This window comes from Lissotriton helveticus, chromosome 3_1 (assembly GCF_964261635.1).
Source record: "Lissotriton helveticus chromosome 3_1, aLisHel1.1, whole genome shotgun sequence".
Lineage (NCBI taxonomy): Eukaryota > Metazoa > Chordata > Amphibia > Caudata > Salamandridae > Lissotriton > Lissotriton helveticus.
Window position 1 is genome coordinate 1,052,991,388 of NC_136061.1, and position 24,559 is coordinate 1,053,015,946.

At 42.0% G+C, this 24,559-nt stretch overlaps 1 protein-coding gene across 2 annotated transcripts in view; it reads right to left on the reverse strand.

The window, feature by feature from the left end:
• The window catches only part of NOSTRIN (nitric oxide synthase trafficking), a 743,535-nt gene that overhangs the window by 93,065 nt on the left and 625,911 nt on the right, over positions 1-24,559 (reverse strand). For both annotated transcript variants that reach the window (XM_078681620.1, XM_078681621.1), the window contains 2 exons: positions 21,916-21,963; positions 19,086-19,133 (listed from right to left, as the gene is read on the reverse strand). In XM_078681620.1, coding sequence (XP_078537746.1) covers positions 19,086-19,133; positions 21,916-21,963 — 96 coding nt within the window. The remainder of the gene's footprint in view (positions 1-19,085; positions 19,134-21,915; positions 21,964-24,559) is intronic.

The window sequence follows — 24,559 nt, forward strand, 5'->3', positions numbered from 1 at the left end:
ATGTAAATTTAAATGTTGATTTCTATCTAATTCTGACTAATGTTACCTTCACACAGAATGGCCGTATGACGTTGTTTTTTCAATCAGGCTAATTATGCTATTCTGCAGGGATCCGTCCTTTCACCTTCAGACAAACACAGCCACATTCATAAATATTTTGATGTTTCTGGCCTTTTCCTAAGAGTATTAAATCTGTCCAGAATGGCAGGTCTAATATCTCCCATTGAAATATTAACCAATTGGATGTTTTTTGTTTTTAAAAATGAGCCCTCCATGATAACATATCACTGTGCTGGTTTGATGCATTTGTCAGCACTAGTGGTCACTGGATCTGTTGGAATATGGACCAGTTCCACATCCAGCAGTCCTGTCAGCAGCACAAGCTGATGAGGAACCTGGTGGCAGATTTATCAAGGGCTTGTGTTGCCCTTGAGTCATGTAAGGTGATGCCAGGCAACGCAAGCCCTTAAATGAAATTTACTATGCCACGTGGAGCCACCTTGTCTTGCTCTGTGTGGTATAGTAAATCTGAAGTAACTCAATGCAGTGCAGTGGCTGCCTTGCATTACTTTGCTCTGGGAAAGGCATGTAATGGGTGGTACGTGGGTGTTCCCATGCACAATTGTAGATTTACTTACAAAAGTAAACCTGGAAATGCATCAAAATGCTATTACTTCCCATGTGAAGAGTAATGAGGAGAAATATGCTTATTTCTACCCACATTTTCCTCTTTCCACAGAAAGAGGAAAAAGCCTCAGAGGATGTTTTTGTGCAAGGAGGTTTCCCTTCCTTCACAGGAACAATCCTGTCTGTAATGCAGACACCCTTGCATCATGGTGCAAAGGTGCCTGAAATGGCACTAGGTCGCCCTGAGTGCACCAGTGCATGTAGAGAGCAGGAATGCTCCAAATCTTTGTTGATATGCCACATAACCCCCCACCCCCAAAAAAATAATCAGGGAATGCAGCACAGCAGGGTGTCTTGCTCAGGTGCGTGACTTGTTCATAAATCTGGGCCCTGGTAATTTACCTTAATTCGTGCTTTACCCTCAGCACACAGAACACTTTATACAATTACTTAGAGGAGGATGTGACATTAAAATAACAGGACTAGTGTGTTTTGGGGTTCAAGTACTGTGGTTATGGTAACATTCACCTGGTCTGCCTTGACACACTAGCCAGCACTATTGTCATTGCCTGATTTAGAGCATGTAACGCCCCAACCTCACTGCTGTCTTTTTAGCTGCACATGTTGACATGGCGTCTCCTGCTTTACCTTGGCTGCTGCTTTGCACATGGTGCAGCGCAAAGCTGTCCACTCTTTACACGTCACACAAATATGACAGACAGTGTCCACAGAGATGTGACATAAACGTGTACCTCTCATACGTTTCTTACTAAATTCAATGATTTATGAGAAAAGTTACACTCAACATTTTTAAGAGAGTGCACTTATTGTAGAAATAAAGCATTTATTCATAAGTATGTGTTTAACCAAGCTGAAAACGATGTTTTAATGAAGCTTGACTAATAGAGGAATATCCTTGTCTAATAAACTAATGTACTTTCATTAATGAAGAAACCGACTGCCTAAACATGTGCTACATTCTCTGCATAACATGTCATGATTTCAACAGTTGTTAATGATCATCCTTACATGTGTAGAAAAGGACTCCAAGTGAAACGATATTGAAAATGTAATGTATACACTAATGTTACATGTATGTACATTCAAACGTAGTTCCCAGTCACACTTACCTTTGAAAAATTTGATTATTTACCGTATGTGTTATACAATATGAACTAAAACCAGTAAAAACTATTTATGTTAGGTCATGTTAATTTGTGCACACACATATTAACCCGTTAACCGCGGCGGAAATTCCGCCGCGGTGCGGGCGAAGTAAAAGGTGGGTGTGGGTCGTACGGCCCCCAGCCGTCCTCCGCACACGCCCACCGTGACGTCGGACGGCCAGGGTCCGTTCGTCGCATCCAAGGGGTTAAATGAGCACCATAACGTTTAATGGTTACATTGATATTATAGTTCAGGCCTCATAAAGTCCTGTATTCTTGTTTTCTGCTAATATGGCTTCCGTGCAGGCATTCATATGTATTGCTAGTTTAGAATAGATACATTTCTGCACTATAGTTCGATACCCCACCTGAGAAACAGACTTTGACAAGAGTACACGAGGAACCAGGACTTTAATGAAAGGACTATTATGTTGTAACCTGGGTGTGTGATGGAGATGACATTGCCATATCTAACATGGTATTCTGCCTGGATGTTGCAGTCTGCAATGTGGAAAATGAAACAGCGGCAACGGGAATTCTATAAGGAGCCCACCAAAGGTGTGTCACCTATAAACGTTTTGGATTTTAACATATTGCTTCATCTTCGTTGTTTGTCAGAAGTGCAGAACTGCCCCTTGATATCTTTTTGACTTTTTTTGCTGAACACCTTTCTACAGATGCTATACAGAACCTTCCCTGGACTCCTTGCTAATCCCTTTTGAGATTTCCAACTGTCCCTTAGATGGACTTTGGGAGGTCAAAATGCATATGTTCCCATTGAATCCTGCCCTAAGTGTGGCTTCCGCTTAAACTTACTCCTGTCCTACCAAAGACCGAACTTGTGAGATGCTCACAGTTGCCCTACTGATGCTTCTGTGCCTTGCCCCTATTTTCTACAAGGAACTCTTTAATTTCCGAGACTCTTTAGACAATCGAACGATCCACGTGTTTTGGACTCTGCTTGGAAGATTTAGGGTACTAAGGTATAGACGGGGTAATTTAAGATTGTTTTCTGAGAAGCAAATTCTTATGTTGTTAACTTGCACGGTTGATACTGAATAGGCTTGTCTGTCTAATATTTGTCGGCCTCAATTTCTTCAGGAGGCTTGGACTACTTGTTGTCATTTTGTATCTTTATAGCATAGTTTTAAGAGGGATGTATTTGAACTTGATTACTAATTGCTAAAACTTGGCTAACGATTCCTGGTCCTCATTGTGTAGCCAAATGGGTTGCACTGTTAAATATAACTGATGAGAAAGCGCTTGGATCGCTAACTCTCTTTCCCCATAGGTGCAACAAACAAAGATCTATTGTTAGGACCAAGATAGAAAGTAATTAAGAGAGAGATACGCTGTGGGCCCTGAACCGCTGGATCACATACACTGCACACTACTTGACTTGCGCCCCAAAGGGTACTGTAACATTGAATTAGAAGGATAAGCGTGTTTTTTTGGGGTTGGAGTACGGTGGCTAGTGCAACATTCAGGTGGACTGGTTTGATCCGGTAGTGGTACTATTGTCAATGGCTGATGGGGAACTCAGCCTCTCCTCCAAACCTCCCCACCGACATTTTAGCAACAAGACGCAACACAGATGGTTAGCGACAAGTCACTGCTTGAAGCAGGCTAAGCACTTCACTGACATGCAGACAGGACAGGAGACAGTAGTCAGGCATGCTGGCTGTTCAGTTTTTGTAGTTTTTATATAGGCTGTGACTATTTTGTGATCTTTCTATGCTAATAAACCTGTAAAATGTTTCTGTTTCTATCTAAGGTACATGTAATAAGGTATAGTATGATCGAAGACTCTGAAGTGAGGCGTAAAAACATACCTGGCCTCGCGTAACTGATAATAACGTTAAAAGCAAAGTCATTGACTATTTTTCTCAGATAAAATCTTAATGATCTCTGGGGTGTTAATATGGCAACCGGAAAAAAGACAAACACGACTCAGGTTAAAACTACGGGCCACACATAATCTATATTGAAATCTGTAATTCATAATAAGAGAAACAAATAATATTGTAACTCATAATCTTCTTTTTAATTTCACTCTGTCTGATTTATAAAACAGTTTAAGTCATGAAGGAGTGAGTTTTTTAATGTGATTTTATTGATCACAATTTTTTTTAGAACCGGAGAATATTTCACTGTTGATGACATATACATTTCATGTGTTTTTAAATCTACTCTTTCTAATGAGGATAATATCTCAACACAATATTTCTGACCATCATTATCAACTATGATGCGGTTAATACAAAATACATTTGCATCTCAATTTTTATGTAATGCCTATGGTTGATAAAAAAAACGGACAATTACTAAGAGGAAAAAGTTAACAAAATGAGAAATATAATTGGATTGATATTGAGAAAGCAGACAACGCCAGAAATATAGAAAGGCATAGTTAATAAAGATAATAAAGAAATCCCTTAATAATCTAAGATTTTAGCTGCAGATGGATACTGTGGTAAAACATGAGGTAAATGATACAACTTTGGTGCTGAGTCCTCTGGTGGATGACTATGTTCCTGCTGCTTGAAAAGTATTACTTGATTCAACGATAAGGGCAACAGAATCTACCAACTAAGGGCCTCATTAGGATTGCGGTTTTTCTGCATCCTCCGGGCCGGCAGAAGTGTCCGTCGGCCCGGAGGGTGTGGAAAAACCGCTGCGGAGCCTTCAAAGACCCCCCGCCAGATTAGGATGGCTGGGGGATTAGGAAGACCGTCCGCCGCTTTTCCGCCGCGGTCGCCTTACGACCGCGGTGGAAAAGCTCTAATATGGAGTTAGGATGGGGGTTAACAGATGCCTTTCCGCAGCGGATTCTCTGCTGTGGAACGGCATACGGTGATTTATTTGGGGGCCCGTTGCGGGCCCCCAGGGTGAGTGGGGGGTGCACATGGGGGTACCTATGGTACCCCCCTGCATTTGCATGCACGAAGCGGCAGGCACCGCGCGGTGCCTGCCGCTTTGTGCATGCAAATGCTAAGCATGCATATTTAACCTTGCGGCGGGTGCTGCTTCAAGCAGCACCCACCGCAATGTTAAATATTGAGGATGTCACTGCCAGGGTGGCGGCCCCATCCTAATTGCACTGGAGGGACCTCCGCTGCCCCTACGGACGGTCCCTCCTCCTCTGGGGTGGCAGACGGACGCAGGTCCCACCGCCATCCTAATGAGCACCTTAGAGAGGTTACAGAAAATAAGGTGTCATCGGATGAAGATAACAAAACAGAACTGGACCACATTACGCCTTTCCTATGAATTTCTTTTTGTTTGTACATTTTTACCACATAATGGAGGGATGCAACTGAATTAAGCTAGTTCACGCAATACTTCCATAATACTTTGCAACCTAGATTGCTTCCATCTCACAATATTAAATACGTGAGATTTCTTAGGTGCAAGGATGGTTATATTAGCGGGATATATTCTGATGTGTCTTTTAGGCCACTATGATTATGTAATTTGATCTGGAGCTATGTTGGTGAGCTACATATTAGGATGATTGATGTAATTAAACTATCTTCCAATGATGAGATATTCTCCTCAAATGAAATACTTGATCAGATTAGAGATTATGTAAATTTCGATAATTTGAATGTTCGACCTACTAATTAATAAATATGCTCTAAATCTATCAGAAACAATAAAAAAACTCAGCTTTTGTAATTGAAGTAATAAATGTTGAAGGTACAGGTTGAGTTGCACAAACCTAGCAGGTGGAGAAAAAAGCAGATCATTGTGATTTATCTAATTGGTCATAGTTACCAGGTGTGATAAAATCATTCCAATTGGATATTTACCTAACTCTTGTCAGTCAGTCATTATGTAGAATGTTTGTCACAATTATCAGTTCTGAATATTTTAAGATCTTGTATAGCTGATCTATTTTGCCAAGAGACCAATCTATGTGAAGATTTCTATTAGAAAGTATATGGTATTCTAAAATGTTGCAATTAGATCTAAGAAAGGGCATGCAAAGAGAAGTTTGGCCATGGAGTTGAGTTGCAGGCTGGGTATAACTATAGAGGTCTTTGCCTAACATTAAATTGCAAAAAACTTTTAGTGGTTAAGTTTACATTTATAGGAGATCAACAAACTATTACAGTTTTGTTTTGTAGTATCTATCGAACACCCAGTGCAGCTCATTTTTTGATTCTGAAGCAAGTGTTTAAGCTGATACAGGATTTTCAACTATATTGTACCCGCCTGCTATGATTTGGGCAGTGGGGGATATTAAGGCAAAATATTTGAGCAGACAGTAAGTGCACACGAAAATGATAAATGTTGGGGTTGAGATTTACCCCATATATATAATGTAAGGAAAGATGGTAGAGGTCATATATTTCTCATGTGGGATAAAAGGTTGAACAACAGAATTGATAGCGATACCCCTGGGTCAAATAGAGGTCTGGCATCTACTTTGATTATGTTGCTATCTCTTATTGGGGGGCTGGAGATATACAGCATATGCATTTGTGAATTAATTATCATTGTTAAGGCTGTCATTTATAAATTCTACAGCATCAAATCTGAAAGTTTCACAGGGGTAATATACTTGCAACAGACAGCTAAGAGTTTAGAAAAATGTTGATCATCAGATTGTTAGTGTGCAATGATTAGCTTCTGTCAAAAATGTATTAAATGTTGGATTAGATATAGTGGAAAGGTCCAGACAATTACTGTTAGTGTTTGTAGAAGAAATTGTCAAAGTGTACTATTTTAGTGTTTCATTTAAAATTCAAAAAGCGTAATAAAACCAATAGTAAAACAAATTCAAGTAGTGAAATGCTGGTATAGTATTAAGGATGCACTAAACAAAAATTAATATGAGAGAAATCTGGCGCTGTGTGAAAATCTCGCTAGGAAGGGTGAGCTCAAAGGCATCTGTACCAGTAACAGAATAGCTTCTGAATTGTATAAGATATGCCCAGAAGCGAGTATCTCAGTTATGTTATGTTATGTTCATTTGTGAAGCGTTCTATCACCCAAGTGAGTATCCTGGTGCTGAGCAGGTGTGTGTGCCCAGCTTTGCCTATGGTAGGCTGATTGTGAGAAATTGGGTTGTTGGTTGAGGGTGGTGAAACCCTGCTCAAGCAACAGGCACAATCCTCGTCAGGGTGAACAACAAAAAATCACTAAATTAAACTGTGCTTGACACTCTGGTAGCTTGGCACAAAAGCATTTTGGCTTCACTTAGAGACAATGTGTACAGTATTTATGTAGCAGCCAAGCAGTGGTAAAGTTAAAAAACAACACATGAAAAAGCCCCTACCAATTCATAAAGACACAGTAAATTGTAATATATTATTTGACGCTAATATGGCAAAAACACATCAGTAGAAACAGTGTTTTCAATTTTTAACGTTTAAAGTGAAAAGTAGTGGCTAAAAGATTAAAAGGGCCAACTGCAAAAATCTAGTTGCGCGAGACCAGGGCAAAGTCAAAAGTTATGGCCGACCACGATGAAGCATGGTTGGAATAATGAAATTGGATTTTGCCCGGCATTTGCTAATCTTCGGACTCTGAAGAGCTTTCAAGGAAGAATGCAGAGAAGGTAAAGCTCAGTGGGGCAAGGCAGTGGACGGTGTTCGAGGAGGAGGCGTCGTGGAAAGCCACTGGATGAAGTTGCAGTGAAGATTCCTACTTTTGGACTTAGCAGGCCTCATTTACAGTAGAATGGCGCCGATCGGTGCCGCAAGCAATTTTGCAGCTCCGCATCATTGTAAAAGTGCAGGAAAGCGCTGTATTTACAAGAATACAGCGCATTTCTGTACTGACCCCTACGACAGCGCTAATAAAGCAGCCTAGCGCAAATGCAGGCACCCTTGTCCCATGTTGGAAGGGTACCTGCATTGAGGGGATGATTGATTTTGAGAGGGAAGGGACACTGTTCTGCACAAAATCAATCAGTAGAAGCGATTTCTTCCTTCTCTGAAGCAGATATTGAAGGAGGAAAAATAAGGAGAAATATGGATATTTTTCCTTGTTGAGCCTCCTTAATGCCACCCCTGGGATAGCGTTAGAATCTGACACAATCCTAGGTTTATGATTCCTCGTAAATCTGGGAATGCTTTAGATTCCAGGAGTGTTGCATGGGAACACCCACAACAACACCCATGGCACGCCCTTTTCATGTAGTGTACTGCATGAAAGGGGCACTTATTTACAAGGCCATGAAAAGCCACGTAAAGTGGCTTTGCGTGGCCTTATAAATATGCTTCAGCACAATGCGCGACGGGAGCATCAAAAAAGTGATGCTCCAGCAGCTCAAAAGTGCTGATAGGGCCCCGTACATGAGGCCCAGTATCATTTTTGGAAGCTGAAAATCTGCAGAGGGACAAAGCTGTAGGTTGTAGCTCATGAAGGCGCCACGAGGCTGGAACCCCTTGTGCGGGAAACCACTGAAGAGGATTTGCTGCTGCCTAGAAAAACATAGCAATGATTGCATACATCCCGATCTCCTCTCTGTTCTCATAGCAGTTTTTGGGAAAACAGTTTCTTAGTCCCAAGTTTTGGAATTGGTTTATTTGGGCACCTTTAACACTTTTGGCACCACCTTCAAGGGTCCAGGACTAGAGGGGCAGGACTCACTCATGCAGGGTTCAGGTGTGAGTTCAAGATGGTTGAGGCCTTTTATGTCCCTGAGGCTCTGATCAGGGGCCAGCCAACTAGCCCTTGGAGTCACTCTGGAATTCCTTCCTTCAAGTGGAAGTGCAAGGCTCAAGCAGCAACCTTCAAGCAGCAGGCTAGAGCTCTAGATGCTCAGAGCAGGCTTCAGGCGACAGAGCAGTCCTTCTCAGTGCAGCAAAGCAGTCTTCTGAAGTACCCAGCAGGCCATAGCAGCAGGCAGCCCACAGAGAGTCCCCCCACAGCTTCAGAATGTGAACTGAAGAGTGGATCTGAGGGTCCCCTTTTTATATTGAATGCTCACTTTAAAGCAGGAAAAAATTCTAGAGCCTTCCTCCCACAGAAATGTCTGGAATTCCCTTCCTCCCAGCCCTGGCCCCAGCCTGTCTGCAGGCACAAATGGCTAGGGAGAACTACTTTGGGGCATATTTGCAAGTCTCTATCGCCACAGGAATGTCAATTTTAGTGACGTTTCTGTGGGGATATGTGCTTAGAAGATAGAATTAAGCCACTTAACATGGCTTAGCGCTGCCTTGAAAATAAGGCCTCCTTTCATGCTGTACTTAATGTGAAAGGGGAGGGCAATAGGGGTTATGGTGGGCGTACCACAGCAAAATCCATTGATTTTGACACTGCACCCTACTTACAAATGCAGTGCAAATAGGAAGCAGCACCAACATTAAGACCAGGGAAAACCTGGTCCTAAACAGGCGAAACAAGGATAAATGCTTTAGTTCTCCTCATTTGTGCTGTTTCCATGTGTTTCAGAAGTGGCAGAGCATGGCGTTAAGCCAAGAAGGCTGATGCCATGCTCCACCACTTCGTTGTAAATATGCCCCTTTGCTTGAGAGCAGGGCACAGTTAATTGAAGTGGGTCTACTCACAACTCAATCCCCTTATCCTGCATGATGTGGCCATTCAGGCACACCTAGTCCCTCTATTGTCCTAAGGCCAGCAAAAACAAATTCAGAACAATAAGAGTAGTGAAGGCACAAGGTTTAGGAGAAGATCACACTAAGGCTGACAGGTCTAACACTGGTTAGTTGAAAAGCCAGGTCTTCAGCTTTTTGCTGAATTCAAGAAGAGAGGAGGAGGCTCTGTGGTGAAGCGGGAGGCCGTTCTATACTGTTGGAGCATTGTAAGAGAATTGCCGTCCTCCTAATCAGGTTCTAAGTATGCATGGAAAGAGTGCAAGTAGGAGTCCTGCTGAGTTGAGCTGTCTGGGTGGTTTGTAAAAAGACATACAACTGTTTAGGTAGGTGTGGTTAAAGTTGTGTAGAGCCTTGAATGTGTGTGTTAGGAATTTGAAACAAATGTGTTGGTGTATCTGGAGCCAGTGGAGCACCCTGAGGTGTGGTGTGATGTGAATTCTGTGTGGGAGGTTGGGAAAGGGTCTGGTTAATGAGTTCTGGATGGTTTGTAGTGTTCTAGTGAGTTGCTTGGTAATCCAGGCATAGAGAGTGTTGCTGTAGGCCAATGTGCTGGTGACTAGGGCGTGATTGATTTAGTGTTGCTAGTGAACCATTTGAAGATCTTCCTCATCATCTTTAGGGTTTGAAAGAAGGAAGCAGTGACAGTCTTGACTTGTGCAGTCATGTCCAGTTTACTGTCAATGATTATTCAGAAGTTCCTTCTGTGGGTTCTGAGTGTGGATATGCATCTGAGTTCTGCCAGTCACCAGTTGGTGTCCCACGGTGAGGTGTTCTTGCCAAAGATCACTACTTCTGTCTTGTTCATATTGAGTTTGAGACAGTTGACTTTCATCCAATTAGCAACTTTGGTCATGCAGGCGGTAAACTTGTTCCTTGTGTTTGGGGTCTTGTCTAAGAGGCAGAGTATGAGTCGTCAGCATAGGAGAGGATGTTGATCTTATCTTTATGGATGATGTTGGCCAGAGGGATCATGTATGCTTCGAAGAGGGTGGAGCTGAACAATAAACATTGAAGTATTCCACATATGAGTTTGTGGGCTTCCAAGGAGTATGATGCCAGGCTGATAGTTTGTGTGTTATTCTTTAAGAAGGAGCAGATCCAGCGAAGAGTAGGCCCTTGGTGCAATCTCATGAAGGCAACTGATGTGGATGGAGTGTGGGACAGTGTAACATGCTGCAGAGCGGTCCATGAGAATAAGGGCTACTGTTTCTTCTCTGTCAAGGATCATGCAGATGTCCTCTGTGGCAGTGAGGAGTGCTGGTTTGGTACTGTGGTTGGGCCTGAATACGGATTGTGTGGCATCAAGGAGCTGGTGTCGCTGAGGTGGTTGATAAGTTGTCAGTTGATTAGTTTCTCTAAGTCATTTGCCAGAAATTGTAAGAGGGAGATGGGTTTGTAGATGGAAAGCATAGCTGGGTCAGTGTATGGGTTCTTGAGCAAGAGCATGAAGGTGGCATGAATCCAGGTGGCTGGGAACGTGATTGAGTATCTAGAGGTATTGATGGTTAGTGTTAGTTAGAAGATACATTTTTGGGAATTTACACAGATGGACCAAAAGGGCAAATTGTGAGAAATACCTGTACTGTATATAGGAAGGATCCAAATCACTAAACAAAAACTCCCTCTATAGTATATTTATGTTGATTAGGTAGAGCAGATGTCTTGTTCCCTTGAAGTGAAAGCCTGATTATAGAAAGATATTTAAAAGGGAGCAAAAACTAAAGCATCAACCTATTAACCAATAGCATATGAGGATACTTGCGTTAACAATACACTAAGACAATAGTGAAATATTTGGAAAAACGGGCAGAATAAAATTCTTTAATTTTGCTGGAGCAAGAGGGTTTTAGCCTGAATGCCGTAAAAAAAATCCACATTTTTTAATAACGTGTAATTGACAGTATATGTATTTTTATCCAACATTAATGTAAAGTATAGAATGGGTTCCATTATGTGTGGTTCTCTCACTTTGTTAAGCCTTATCTTACTTCTTTTTTCGTTCATCTTTTTTATCCATTTTAACTTTTTTTATGATGATGCTATCCTCCTTACTGTCAGCTAACATTGTGTACAGAAACATCGTTAGACAATGTATGTGTTGGCAAATCCACTACTCTGTATGTTTTGCACTTTGATGGTCAATACTGACTGAATAAAGTTTCTTGACTGACCTGACCAAATTGTTTTCCTGTATATGTCAGACCGATACAGCTGCCTGGACAAAGTTAGAGCAAGCACTAGCTGGTCTTCACATGAAACTTCTACCTTTTGTCAATTGTTTGCTGACAAACACAATCTGAAGATCTTGTACAGAAAATTGTAAAGATGTGTTTTGAATCCAAAGGTAGGTGCACAAATAGAAGCAGAGCTGAAAAAGAAACAAGCCTCCTCAAGACCTGGCCTCAGACTGTGGAACTGTTTAGCACACTACATAAGACTGAATCCAGATATTTTCATATTCCTGAAGGACCTGAAAATGCACCTCTTCTTTGCTCAACCATTTACCTTCACTCTATTGTTCTTTGTTTCCAGTGTTATACTAGCCTACCCTAGAGGCTAGTATTACTCTTTAGAAACACCTCAAATAAAAAAATAGAAACCCAAAAAAACGCCTTTTCAGCCTGGAAAAGAAGTGGTGTTTTTTTTAAAATAAATACAGCTTAGGGTAGGTCCCATACTCACAAACGTAAATGCCCCAACACATTCTTTCTGTGTAACATGTTCCACAGGATTCTTGCTCTTATAGTGTGTCCTCAAAGAAGAATCCTTATATTTTGAAGTAATGCTTGCCACATTCAACAGGTGCAGAGAACTGTTAGCGACTCATGGTAGTTTACGCAATATATCAATTTGATGACAAATGTAACTTATTCCCATTTGCCTTTCACACCTTTTTCACAGCTTGAAGCAACAATTTTAAATAGGAGACTGGCAATATTTTTTCTTGTATTCTGAGCTCTTTTCCAATTTAAAATACTCCTAAAAAATGGGGCAATTTAGAGCACTGGTTGTGATAACTTCTCAAGTTTTAAACCCATCTCAGGCAAGAACTAAGGGCCAAATGTAGGAAGCCTAATACCGGTCGGTAACGGCCTAAATTATCGAATTCCGGCCATTACCGACCGGTATTAGGCATTTGAGATGTAGGGGCCTAATTTAAGGATTCGGTGCCGAATCGGTAATTTAAGGAATCGGTAAATTACCGAATTCTTAAATACCGATTCAGTAAATTACCGAATCCTTAATGTAGGAAGCACTCAAGTGAGTGCTTTTCACTTGTAAGGATTCGTTATTTACCAGCAACTACAAGTAGGCCCATAGGAATGAATGGGGAATACCGAATCGGTAAATACCGAATCGGTATTTAAGAATTCGGTAATTTACCGATTCCTTAAATTACCGATTCGGCCACCAAAGTCACACTTGGTGACTTTGGTGGTCTTTGATCTAAAAGTACCCAAAGTGCAAAGTGACTGTCTGGGTTCTATCATTTAGAAAGTCTGTCAACCATTTCAGAGCAGCCCCTTGAACCCCAATGTCCTGGAGTCTCTCCAGGAGAATTTGGTGTGAGATCGTGTCAAATGCCGCAGATAGGTCAATCAGCACTAAAAGTGCTGCCTGATCCTTGTCCAGGGCCATTCTGATGTTGTCAGTTACCTCTATCAGGGTGGACTCAGTACTGTGCTTGTTCCGGAAAGCAGACTGGGAGACATCCAGGCAATGTGAGGTTTCCAAAAAGTCGGACAAGTGCCTGTTTATATGTTTGTCAAGGAGTTTGCTCTGAAGGGGGAGCAGTGAAATGGATCGATAGTTTGACAGCTCGGAGGTGGGGATTTGGAGTTTTTTACAAATGGGGTCAACTTGTGCTTCTTTCCATTGTGGGGGAGGCTGCCTGCTTTCAGAGAGCTATTGAGGATAGTGGAGATGGGTGTGGCAAGCTGTTGTGCTTATCTGGCGGATATTTTTGTGGGAAGTACATCTAGGGGGACCCAGATTTGACTTTAGTGAGAAGAGATTCTACCTTTTCTGTCATTAGTGAAGGAAAGGAGTGCAGATGTGCGGTGTGAGTGGGAGTTGAGGGGCAGTCTGTGGGGAAGTTGTTAGGAATTCCTATAGATGTGATGATTTTAAGGTAAATGGCGTCAATTTTCTGGGTGGGAAGGACGCTATATTGTCAACAGCACCTGTGTGGGAGTCTCAGTGATATTGCAGTTCTTGGGGCTTGTGAAGGTTTTCAGAATTTGATAGAGGGTCCTAGAGTCTTTCCCAGCATGTTCAAGTTGGTTTGCGATATGCTGTTTCCGTGTGAACTTTATGTTTTTATGATAAGACAATGCGGTTTTGAATCTTGTTTTGTCCTGTGCATTGTGTGAGTGTCGCTATTTACGCTCTATTTTTTTACATTGGCTCTTTTCTGCCCAGAGGATATGGGAGTACCAGCTAGTAGAGGAATGTTTGGGAGGGTGGGTCTGCCGTTTCGGCAGTGCTACGTGATCTATTGTGGATTGTACGGTGGAGTTAAAATGTGTTAGCTGTTCTTCTAGACTATATGTGGCCGGCTCGGAGTTCCAGGAGTTGAAAGGGGTCATGCATTACTCAGGTGTGAGTTTGTGCCATGGTCTGTACCAATGTGTGGTGTGAGATTTAGAGATGGGGAGGGTTCTGGGACCCAAAAGTTGGAAATCCACCAGAGCATGGTCTGACCAGGTCAGTGGGCGATTTTCCCCATAGATGATGTTGGGGGAATTGGTTAGGACAAGATCTAGAGGGTGCCCTGCAGAGTGGGTGGGAGCATTGTTGAGCTTTGAGAGATCAAGTGTGGCTAAATCTGCTAGGCAGGCAGTGGCCTCGGGATTAGAAGCATTTTCACTATTGATGTTAAAGTCCCCTAGGAGTAAAAGGTTTCGGGTAGGGATGACATGGGGGGAAATGAGTTCCATCAGAAGGTTAGTAAATCCTGACTGAGGGCCAGAAGGTCTGTAAACAAGAGACCGTTTCCAACTATGTTGTAGCTGCAGATCAGATTGAGTCTGAAAACTAAGCATTCTATAGTGTCCTTACACATCTGATCTAGAATAGTGATTGATAAAGAGTCCTTATGAATTATGGCTATGCCTACCCCTGCCCATTCTGGTCTGACGAGTTTTTGGATTCGATAGCCTTCTGGTAGGGTCACTGCAATGGCGGGTTGGAAGAAGGTTTATTCCAGGTTTCAGTAAGAAACCCGATGTGAGGATCGTTTTTTGTCAGGAGATCCCATATGTTTATAGTGTGTTTAGGGAGAGATCTAACATTAGCCAGAAAAGTTCCAGCTTGTGTTGGTAAGCTGGGGTTGGGCATCACTTTGAGGATTTGTCCTACAGGGTCACACTTCCGTTATCTGATTGGGGAGCGCACAATGAGATGGGGTGTATTGAGGAGCAAAGCTCTGAAATTTGCAAAATCTGCACGAGAAAGGCCCTTCTAGCATAGTAGGAGAGAGTTCTGAATGTTCACAGGACTTATACTTGATCATAAGTAATGCGTCCCATGTGTAGGAGCAGGTTGTATGTCTAAACAACTACTACCTAAACCACGGCTTCCTTAACCACGAAAGCCTAACCACGAGATTTTCTCAACCACTACCTTCTTTTAACACGACTTCCTAAACCACGGAATTTAACATCTCGTGTTTTGCCAGTAGATGGCACTATTGTAATTACAATTCTTCTTGAGTGAACCACTCGTAAAAAATAAACGGATCTAAATCTACATTTTTTTGTTTTACAACGGATACCATTAGCTTTTTTTTTTCTTCCTTTTTTTGGGGGGGGGAGACCCACCCACACCCCCCCTAATGTTCCCTTAATTCTGAGGAGTGTAGTGGAGAGACTCGTGGTTCAGGAAAGTTGTGCTTAATGAAAGTCGTGGTTTAGGAAAGTCGTGGTTCCGGCTTCGTTGTTCAGGTAAGTCGTTATAAATTTATCGTTGTTAAGGATGTTTCCCGTAGGAGCAATGGTGGCTTATGGAATTGACAGTATCTGGGGAAAAACTGGGCGGGGTCCTGGCTCCTGGCGACGTCCAGGCGCGGACGGGACAGATGGGTTTGCCTTAGGAGCGCGTCCGCTGCGCGTTGGTTCAGGCATCAGTTTAAATAGGGGGGAAGCAGCTAGACTGCTAACCTCCCTTTCTGATCTTGGGCGGAAGTGGTCATACCTCACTTCATGTAGGGGCGCCTCCCTCCATACAAATGGAACATTCTGATTTGGACCAGGGAGGGACGCCGTTTCTGAATGGAACAGGTGAGGTCGACTTCAGTATGCAGTGTAATTTAGTACCTACATAAGTGTAATGAAGGAGTGAGATTCTCAGAGGTGTTTGCCTGCTTGTTTATACCAATTTGACAATTACATAAGTGTAATAAAGGAGTGAGATTCGGAGGTGTTTACCTGCTAGTTTATACCATTTTGACCACAGTGATCATATTGTCAGAATTTCCTACTATTGACACTTGCACCAAGGTTGTTTGCCAGAGAGATTCTAGTTGTTCATGCTGAAGCCATGCCTTTTTAATGTGTTGATTGGGTTGAGAAAACATATGTAAATCAGGATATCCCTGACAGTGGTGGAAGTGAAGCCATTTTACTAGCAGTATGACCATTTCCCTCTCACTCTGACTTTGATCTAGTGTGATTCAGGCTGTGCTAAACCTTTGACAGTAGGACCACTACCACTAAAGCAGAAGCTTTTGACAAAGTTGGTGCCTGTTGTCCCTGTCAGCTTAGGGTGGTCTCCCGCCCACTTTTTGACTTCTTCCTCCATTTTTTCTGACCATGCTTTTGTTGGCTTTAGGACTCTGTGCTCTTTACCACTATTAACTAGTGCTAAAGTGCCTGTGTTCTCGCCCTAAAACACGTTAGTCTGGCTTATGCCCAATTGGCATATTTAATTTACTCTAAAGCCTCTAGTAAAGTGGCACTACCTGTTCCCAGGGCATGTAAAATAAATGCTACTAGTGAGCCTGCAGCACTGATTGTGCCACCCACTTCAGTAGCTCTTTAAACATGTGTCAGTCCTGCCATTGCAGAGCCTTTGTGTGCCGGTTTAAAATGTCTTGTTGGCCTGGCAAAATAAAATTTTTGCTAGGTCCAAACCTTCCTTTTAAATACATATAAGTAACCCCTGGGCAGGCCCTAGACGGCCCAAAGGGCAGGGTGCAATACATTTAAAGGGTTGGACATGTACTTTTAAGTTTTACATGTCTTAGTAGTGAAAACCTCTTTAATTAGTTTTTCGGTACTGCAAAGTCTATCTCTTCTGTAGGATAGCCTTGGAGTTGCCTTATTACATTTTCATAAGTGCAATTTCCAAATGGAAAGAGATAATCCGTTTATGTTTGCTGTGTCTGTAATCACAATATAAAATCCTAACTTATGGTGAAGTTTTGTCCTACCTTATATGTTTAGTGCCTGTAGCCTAACTCTCGTCAAATGACTGGGTAGAGGTAATAATTGAGCTTTATGTATTGCCCCTTGACAGTCACAAAATAGGGAGCTTAGGTGTGCCTGGATGGTCCATCGCTGGCAGGATGGGAGGGAGGAGCTGAGCACAGCCGCACTTACACCTTACTAGGCTTTGTCCTGCCTCCGCACAAAGGGCTGCATACCCCTTGTATTTAGTATGGAGTCTGGACAGGGAAGGTAGCGCGCATGGGGACTTCATAGGGAAACCTCTACAAGCCCCCCCCCCGCCCCTTCAAAGGCACAACTGGGAAAAAATACTGGTCCTCAGACACCACCATTTCAGTAAACTTCAGGACCTGTGGATACTCTGCAAGGAAGAAAAACTGCTGTGCTACTGAAGGACTGTCACTCTACTGGACCCTGCTTTGCTGACCTCCTGCCTTCTTGCCTGGGTGAGAAGGACTGAATCTGCATCTCTTGAACCCAGAGTGGCACCAAGGGCTAGATAGCTGACCTCCTGATCTAAAGCCTCTGGGACATAACAGACTACCAACAACCTTGCATCTGCTCCTGGACTCTACCATCTGTGAGCTACCCTGTCAATTGGTGCCACTCCAGTCCTGGACCCTTGAAAGTGGGCTTAAGGTACTTTTCCAACCTCTGTGGATCCAGCATTACTGATGCATCTCTTCTCCCTGATAGCGCAATCCCGATCAGAACCGATGCATCTCCATTGTTGCATGGATTGGACCCATCGCAAAGACCTGCATCGCCGCTGCATCCTGCTTGCCTTCAGACGCATCCTTGACACAGACCCTCGCATCTCTCATTGATGCAGCCTGAATGATGACGCAGACCCCGCATCACCACCTCTCCGTATATGTGAACCGCAGCAGCGCTTCAGCTACGTCATGTATCTTTGACACAGACCTACACACTCCATTGCGGTTGACCTGAACTTGTGTCTTTGTCCCGGTTAGTCTCAACCAGATTTCCACAGTTGGCGCTTTATGATATTTATCACTATTTGCACCTAAAACGTTAAAATTCATTATCACTGATTCTACTAACTTGTTTCCTGTCATTATGGTCTTGTTTTATTTAATAAAATTCCTCTATTTTTCTAACACTGGTGTGTGTTACTGTTGGAAGCATTGCACAAATACTTTACACATTGCCTTTGAGTTAAGCCTGATTGCTCTGTGCCAAGGTACCCCAGGGCTGAATACACAGATTAATTTAGGGATTGCTTGTAACTTCACCCTGACATGAATTGTAGTTGCTGCTTGAGAAGGGTTTCACCCCACTCCACCAGAAACCCAATTTCTTTCAGTGCGCAGGTTTCCATCAAGTACCCAAAAAGTTATGCCTCGCATATTGTCATACTTGTAGCCTATGAAAAATAGATGTGCGGGGTACTGGAATAAGAGGCTCTGGGCTTACTGGTTAATATATCACATATTTACAAATATAAAATTGCTGCATTTAGAGTATAAATACTGTTTTCAAAGAATGCCAATTCACTACACTGCCTTGAGTGGTAAATGTGATCTAATATATACTCTATTTCCTCTATGTCACTACAAATGTGAAAACTTGTGCCAGACTTAGACCATTAAGTGCCTTCAAATTGCTGCTAAGGAAGGACGGCAAATAATGTAAATAATAGAAAGTAAATATGTTTTTTTTGGAGCCTGGTTCAAACTCTGCTCCTGCCACTGCCTTATTGGGTCCTGAAACCCACTGACAGCAAGGGCAGTACCTGGATGAACAATAGGATAGCAATGAGCAATTCACAGGGAGCAGTTGTAACCCCTGTTACCTCTAATTGACATATATTTATGCAAGTTTCTACTATTCACTAAAAACGTATCATCAAAATAATTATTTATTAATCTTAAAGTAAAATCTATTCCGTTTATCAGTAGACTTCTCCGTGTGAAGGTATCTGACACCTGCTCTGGGTGTCTCTTAAGCTGTGGCTGGTCAATATGTACTGAGACTCCTGAAAAGCGTATTGATTATATGAATCCTCTGTGACAGTAAGGGACAGCTCATGGTGAAAATCATAAAAAGATGCCTGGACCAGCATAACCCACCAGTCCACGGAATGTACAAAATGTTTAGGGGGATAGCACACCTACATTCTTCAGTCACCTTATATTTAAAGTGAAATTTCTATGTGAACTTAACATTCATTTTTAGTTTTACAGTTGATAAAACAATATTTATAATAAATAGTATGGTGATTAATTTAAGACACCCTTTGATCCACTTACTAGAAGCATCTCGTATGTCTTCATGTACATTCCTGGTTTCTGGAATTTCTGCAGAATAAAGTGAAAGTCGGTGAAGGGTATTACATTCACAGCATGTGCACAGTGTGTGTGATGTTCTAGAGTCCGCCTCCCTGAATTAGGTCACACACATGCACACACACACACACACACACACACACATATACATACACTGCAGATTAAAGTGAAAGTCAGTAAGGAGTATTACATGCACAGCATATGTACAGTCTGTATGATGTTCTGGTGTTCTGGTGCCAGAGTTAGGCCACACATGAACACACACACACACACAAGCACACACACAAACTCTGTATGCATCCTTTTTAGTGCCGTTTGATGGCTTTAGAACTCTGTGTACTTTATCTCTGCTATCCAGTGGTAAAGTGTCTGTGCTTCCCCTTTAAGCGTGGTTGAATTGGCATACATCTAATTGTCAAACTTAACTGGCCTATAAGTCCCCACTTTATTTTGTGATGTGTGATGAGAGCTGACAGTTAAATGCCACTAGTGGACTGCAGCACCTAATGCAGCAATCAATATAGTAGCAGCGCAGACATGGCTTCAGCCCTATCATTATAGCCTGACTGTAGCATTGTAAGAACTGCAATTTGATCTGTCAGAATAAAGCCTTTTCACAGGTAAATACCTTCCATTTAAATATTAATAAGTCACCCCTATGTGGGCTGAGTAGCACAGAATGCAGAGTGCATGATATTTAAAAGCAAGTCAGGTACAAATTTAAGGTTAACACATCCTAAATGTGACTTGCACCCAAAAGCTATATTCACTGTAGAAAGGTTGGCTAGTCCATATAGAATCACTGGTAAGTAATATTAAACACTAATACTGTATCTCGGAAATGGGATCGGCAAGGAAAATAATTAAACAACTATTTTTTGATAGTTATCTAAAATTGAATTCAATGGTGCAGTTGGATTTTTAATAAATATTAAGGAAAATTACCTTTTAGAAAGTTACCTCTTTCCTGCCTGAAGGTAGTGGACGCTAACCTGCATAGGCTCTGTAGCTTCTCCCAGCCAATAATTATTCTTGAACAGGGGTTAAAAGGTGTGAAATTGTATCCAAGGAGCAAACAATAGGCTAACTTGAATAGGCAGGGATGACTTCTCTGAAATCAGCAGATTTTCCAGGGGGGTAGTGGGGATCTTATTTTTACACCAGAGTGTCAAATCCTGCTTAAGTATCAAATCCTGCTTTACAGGTCTGCTGGGTTTACATTTAACACCAGGGAGACACTTGAACGGGAGAGGATAGAATGCCAAGACAATTCTTGTGGATCTACTGTCAGAATGCTAAGTACTCTTTTTTTGTCCTACTAGGCTTCTGTGCCTTGGTTTATTTTGGGTACATGTAACATCCTCAAACTGGAGTGTAATGCTAAATGTGGAAGGAAACTAGACTTAACATAATATACTCCCCACAAACACACAGACCCAGCCCTCAGAGGCCAAGTTTAGTGAATGGCGAAAGACTTTTGCCATCTTGGAAATGCCAAAACAGGTAAGGTTGGCCCTGGGAACTTTTACCCCTTTGGTTAGTGTGTGCTCAGGAGTTATTCTCTCCCACTAGCTGGCATCAGGAACAAATGTGGCACATCCAGGCACCCACAGCAGAACACTGCTGGACTTGGGGAAGTACAGAGAACTACACTTGTTGTCATGGACCTGAGAGGAGCCCTGAAGGGTTGGACTTGCTCCCACTTTTACCTAGGACAAAAACATGGACTCTAAGGACATAAATCTAACCTGGTCAAGCTACAAAGATATAACAAGCTACAATAGACCTTTCCTACAACTTCCCAACTGACCCATGGCAACTGGACCTGGACAGTAACCAGCTGTTGGCCTCTACGTGACTCCCAGTGAGTCTATGAGTGCCTCCTTGTGGTCCTGCGGGGTCCTAGAAGTATACTCCTGCGGTGGATCGTGACTTAAATGACAAAGTCAGAGGAAAGCTCTTTGACCAGGAAAAACCTATTTGGAGAATCCGACCCGCACTCCATCACAGCCAGCCTCAGAGTACACCTCAATCCCTATCTACCAGGCTCAGTGACTATCATTGGCATTTGTGCTATTTCTTCTTAAAACGTAACCACTTCATATCTCCGTTTCCCTTATTGTTTTTTGTTATTTTGGTGTCATTCTGTTTTTTATAACGTATTTTTTTAAGTAGGTTGAAAATTGTAATTGTTTTGCATTTTGACTTTATTACTGTTTTGGTGCATCAGTACTGCAGAAATCCTTCACACATTGCCCTAAGGAAACCCGTCTGATTTGTGCCATATCTACTAGTGGGGGGAGCTTAGGTTAATTTAGTGACTTTTAGGTTGGAAGTATGTGGTAAGGGAGCATAAAGGTATGAGGCAGAGTTTAGCAAATTATGTGGCAAACAAAGGAAAATGTTGCAACATTTTATGGCAGTTTTATTTCACAATTTTGTCACTGACCTTTGAGGAAAGGTGTCACCTTATTAGTACCCATTTAACAACTAAACACAACAATCAGAAAATAAAAGGTGAGCAGTTAATCTTTGTAAATGGTCTTCTACTGCACAGAATCACGTAAGGCTCTTTGACTCTGTAAGAGCTAGAAACTGCTTTTTTACTGAGATTCATTCAATGAACAGGTGCTAACCAACTACCAATGGATACATTTAGAGGAAACATTCTACAGGTAGACAGTTTTAGGGATTTAGATCTACAACTTTTAAGAGGCATTAATGATGCAAATGTCCAACTAGGATAATAGTTAACAATCTGAATTGCTAGAAAAAGGAATGTTGCTCTACATACCTGGAGAATCATATGTTCCGTCAGATATGCTGATGGTGTCTGAATCATCTGCAATGCAAAATGATACCAGTTAGTTGTATGACACACATGGTGTCCAAGCAGCAGGATCCTTCTTCATATATCACAGTTCAGTCTGTTAAATGTCAAAATTGGATATCTTATCATTTGCATTTGTGAATGATTACAGCATATCTACTACAAATGTCAATAGTCATTTAATTCACTATGTGGCCTTCCAATAGTAGTCATGGGTGCATGAAACAACTGTGTATGTTGAATTTAAACTACTTTTAGGCCGGGATTGGCTTTGAATTAAATTGCAAAATGTGTTTTTGGTGGTATTTCATGTTTTTTCTGCAAATTGTGCATAGGTGGGGTAATTATGTTTGATGTCTTTGGAGAAAGTGGGTTGTTGTAAAACTTTGTAGCCCAAATAACTTTGTTTTTGGCATTGCTGACTGGCCAGTGTGTGAGTGTGTTTGCCATAGGCCAACATTTGCTTTGTTCCCCATGACATGTGGCCAGGGGCAATTTTATATAGTCACTGTCCACAGGCCTGCATGTCTTCTTTGTTTTTCATGCTTCCTTGCTTGTTGTTTGGCCATAGGCCTGTATGTGTTTTTTTGTTGTGGCTATGCCTCCTTGCTGGTTGTTGCTTTTGTTGTGACCATTTGATGACAACTATTTTGTGTAGTCAGCCAGTGTGCTTTTGCCATATGCCTGCATGTGTTCTTTGTTGTGGCCATGTCTCCTTGCTGGTTGTTGTTGTGGCCATGTGGCTGGTGGACCTTATGTGTAGGCAGCCAGTATGATTTTGCCATAGGCCTGCATGTGCTCTTTGATGTGGCCATGCCTCCTTGTTGGTTGTTGTAGTGACCATATGACGAGCGGCTATTTTGTGTAGGCAGCCAGTGTGCTTTTGCCATAGGCCTGCATTTGTTCTTTGTTGTGTCCATGCCTCCTTGTTGGTTGTTGTTGTGACCATGTGGTTTGCAGCCATTTTGTATAGGCAGCCAGTGTGCTTTTGCCATAGGCCTGCATTTGAACTTTATTGTGGCCATGCCTCCTTGTTGGTTGTTGTTGTAACACTGTGGCTGGCAGCGATTTTGTGTAGGCAGCCAGTGTGCTTTCGCCATAGGCCTGCATGTCTTCTTGCTAAGTGTTGTTGTTTTTCTGCATCCAGCCAGTGTGCCTTTGCCATAGGCTTGCATGGAAGGATGAGATGTCAGTTTAATAGTAAGGCTGAGGGCAATTTCACTTATTGTAAAAAAAAGAAATGTATTTGAATTGTTAGTTTTTTCTTATTTATTTCTTATTTTTTCCAATGTAATTTTAATTTTAATGTATTTTAATTGTGAGTTTTTTTATTTAAATTGTTTCAAATCTTCGGTATTGTATGTACAAATTGTTTGTAATTGTCTTTTTTTGCATTTTTTTATTGTACATTATTTTTCCCGTCTTACCTCCATCCATCCATCTGCCATAGGTACACAGCCATGCAACAGCAATCAGTTTTATAAGTATATAATTCAGTTTCCTCCTGGACACTATGGATTTGGTGAACTTTACAGTAGACATTGGAATCAGTCATTAGTATAATGATGATGATCATTATTCCATTTACCCTGTACCACATCGCCTGCCATAGGTGCACAGTAGCTTCCATTCTTTAAAAGATTACTATTCCATTGACCCATTTAGTTCCCTGAGTGTCACAGGTGTCTCCTTTAGAAGATATGAACATAAAGGAAAGAGCTGTATCATTCTTTATGTTGTGTGTTATTCTGGTGGGGAATTATGGTATGGTGGTGTAGTTTGACTTTAAAGTTGTACCTAAGTTAACAAAACAGCCACACTACTAATGCCTTTGTCTGTACTAATTCAAACTTCAAACAATGCCACATTTCACACTAAAAGTTGTTCTTGCTTTTTTGCTTTTACATGCACAAAAAAGGAGGCATCACCGACAGTACTGCCAAACAGAAGGCCTGTGCAGTTACACACCAGTCATCCAATCACTTCCGCATTTGAAGCTTGGTAAAACTGCCAACTGAGAGCTTTAAGATTGCTCCAAAGAAAGATAATGATAATTATAGAGCGCATGGCTATCTCCAATGGAGGTGTCCCGGCGCAAATGCAGATTTACAATGAGGAAAAAGGGGGAAAACTTCAGGAGGCTAAAGAGACAGGTTTTCAGAATTTTCCTAAATGCCAATTCAGATGCTTCCAATAAAATGTAGTTAGCAGGAAGAAGCAGTTTCCCACCTGTGGCATGTCACCCAAAACCTTTTTTGTACCACCACGTTGTGTGCCTGCTGCACCGGTCTCTAGGCAGCAGGCTGAGAGCAGCACTCATGCATCAACAGCACCACCCCACCCTAAGCCCAGGACCCTGTCTGTCAGTGCGGCAGCCACTGAAATCATGTTGACACCAAGTAGTAAGGTTGAATTGGATTTATTTCTTTCCAAAAGTAGTACACAGTTGTTTCAGAAACAGAGCGTTGAAGTAGACCACATCCTCAGCCAGCAATAGTACATTTTCAGGATGTTGGAGCAGAACAGGAGGATGAGCTTCCTTCGGAGCAAGAACCTCCTCTTTTAGAATCATTGTCTCCCATATCTCCAGCAAGGAAAAGGAAGGGTA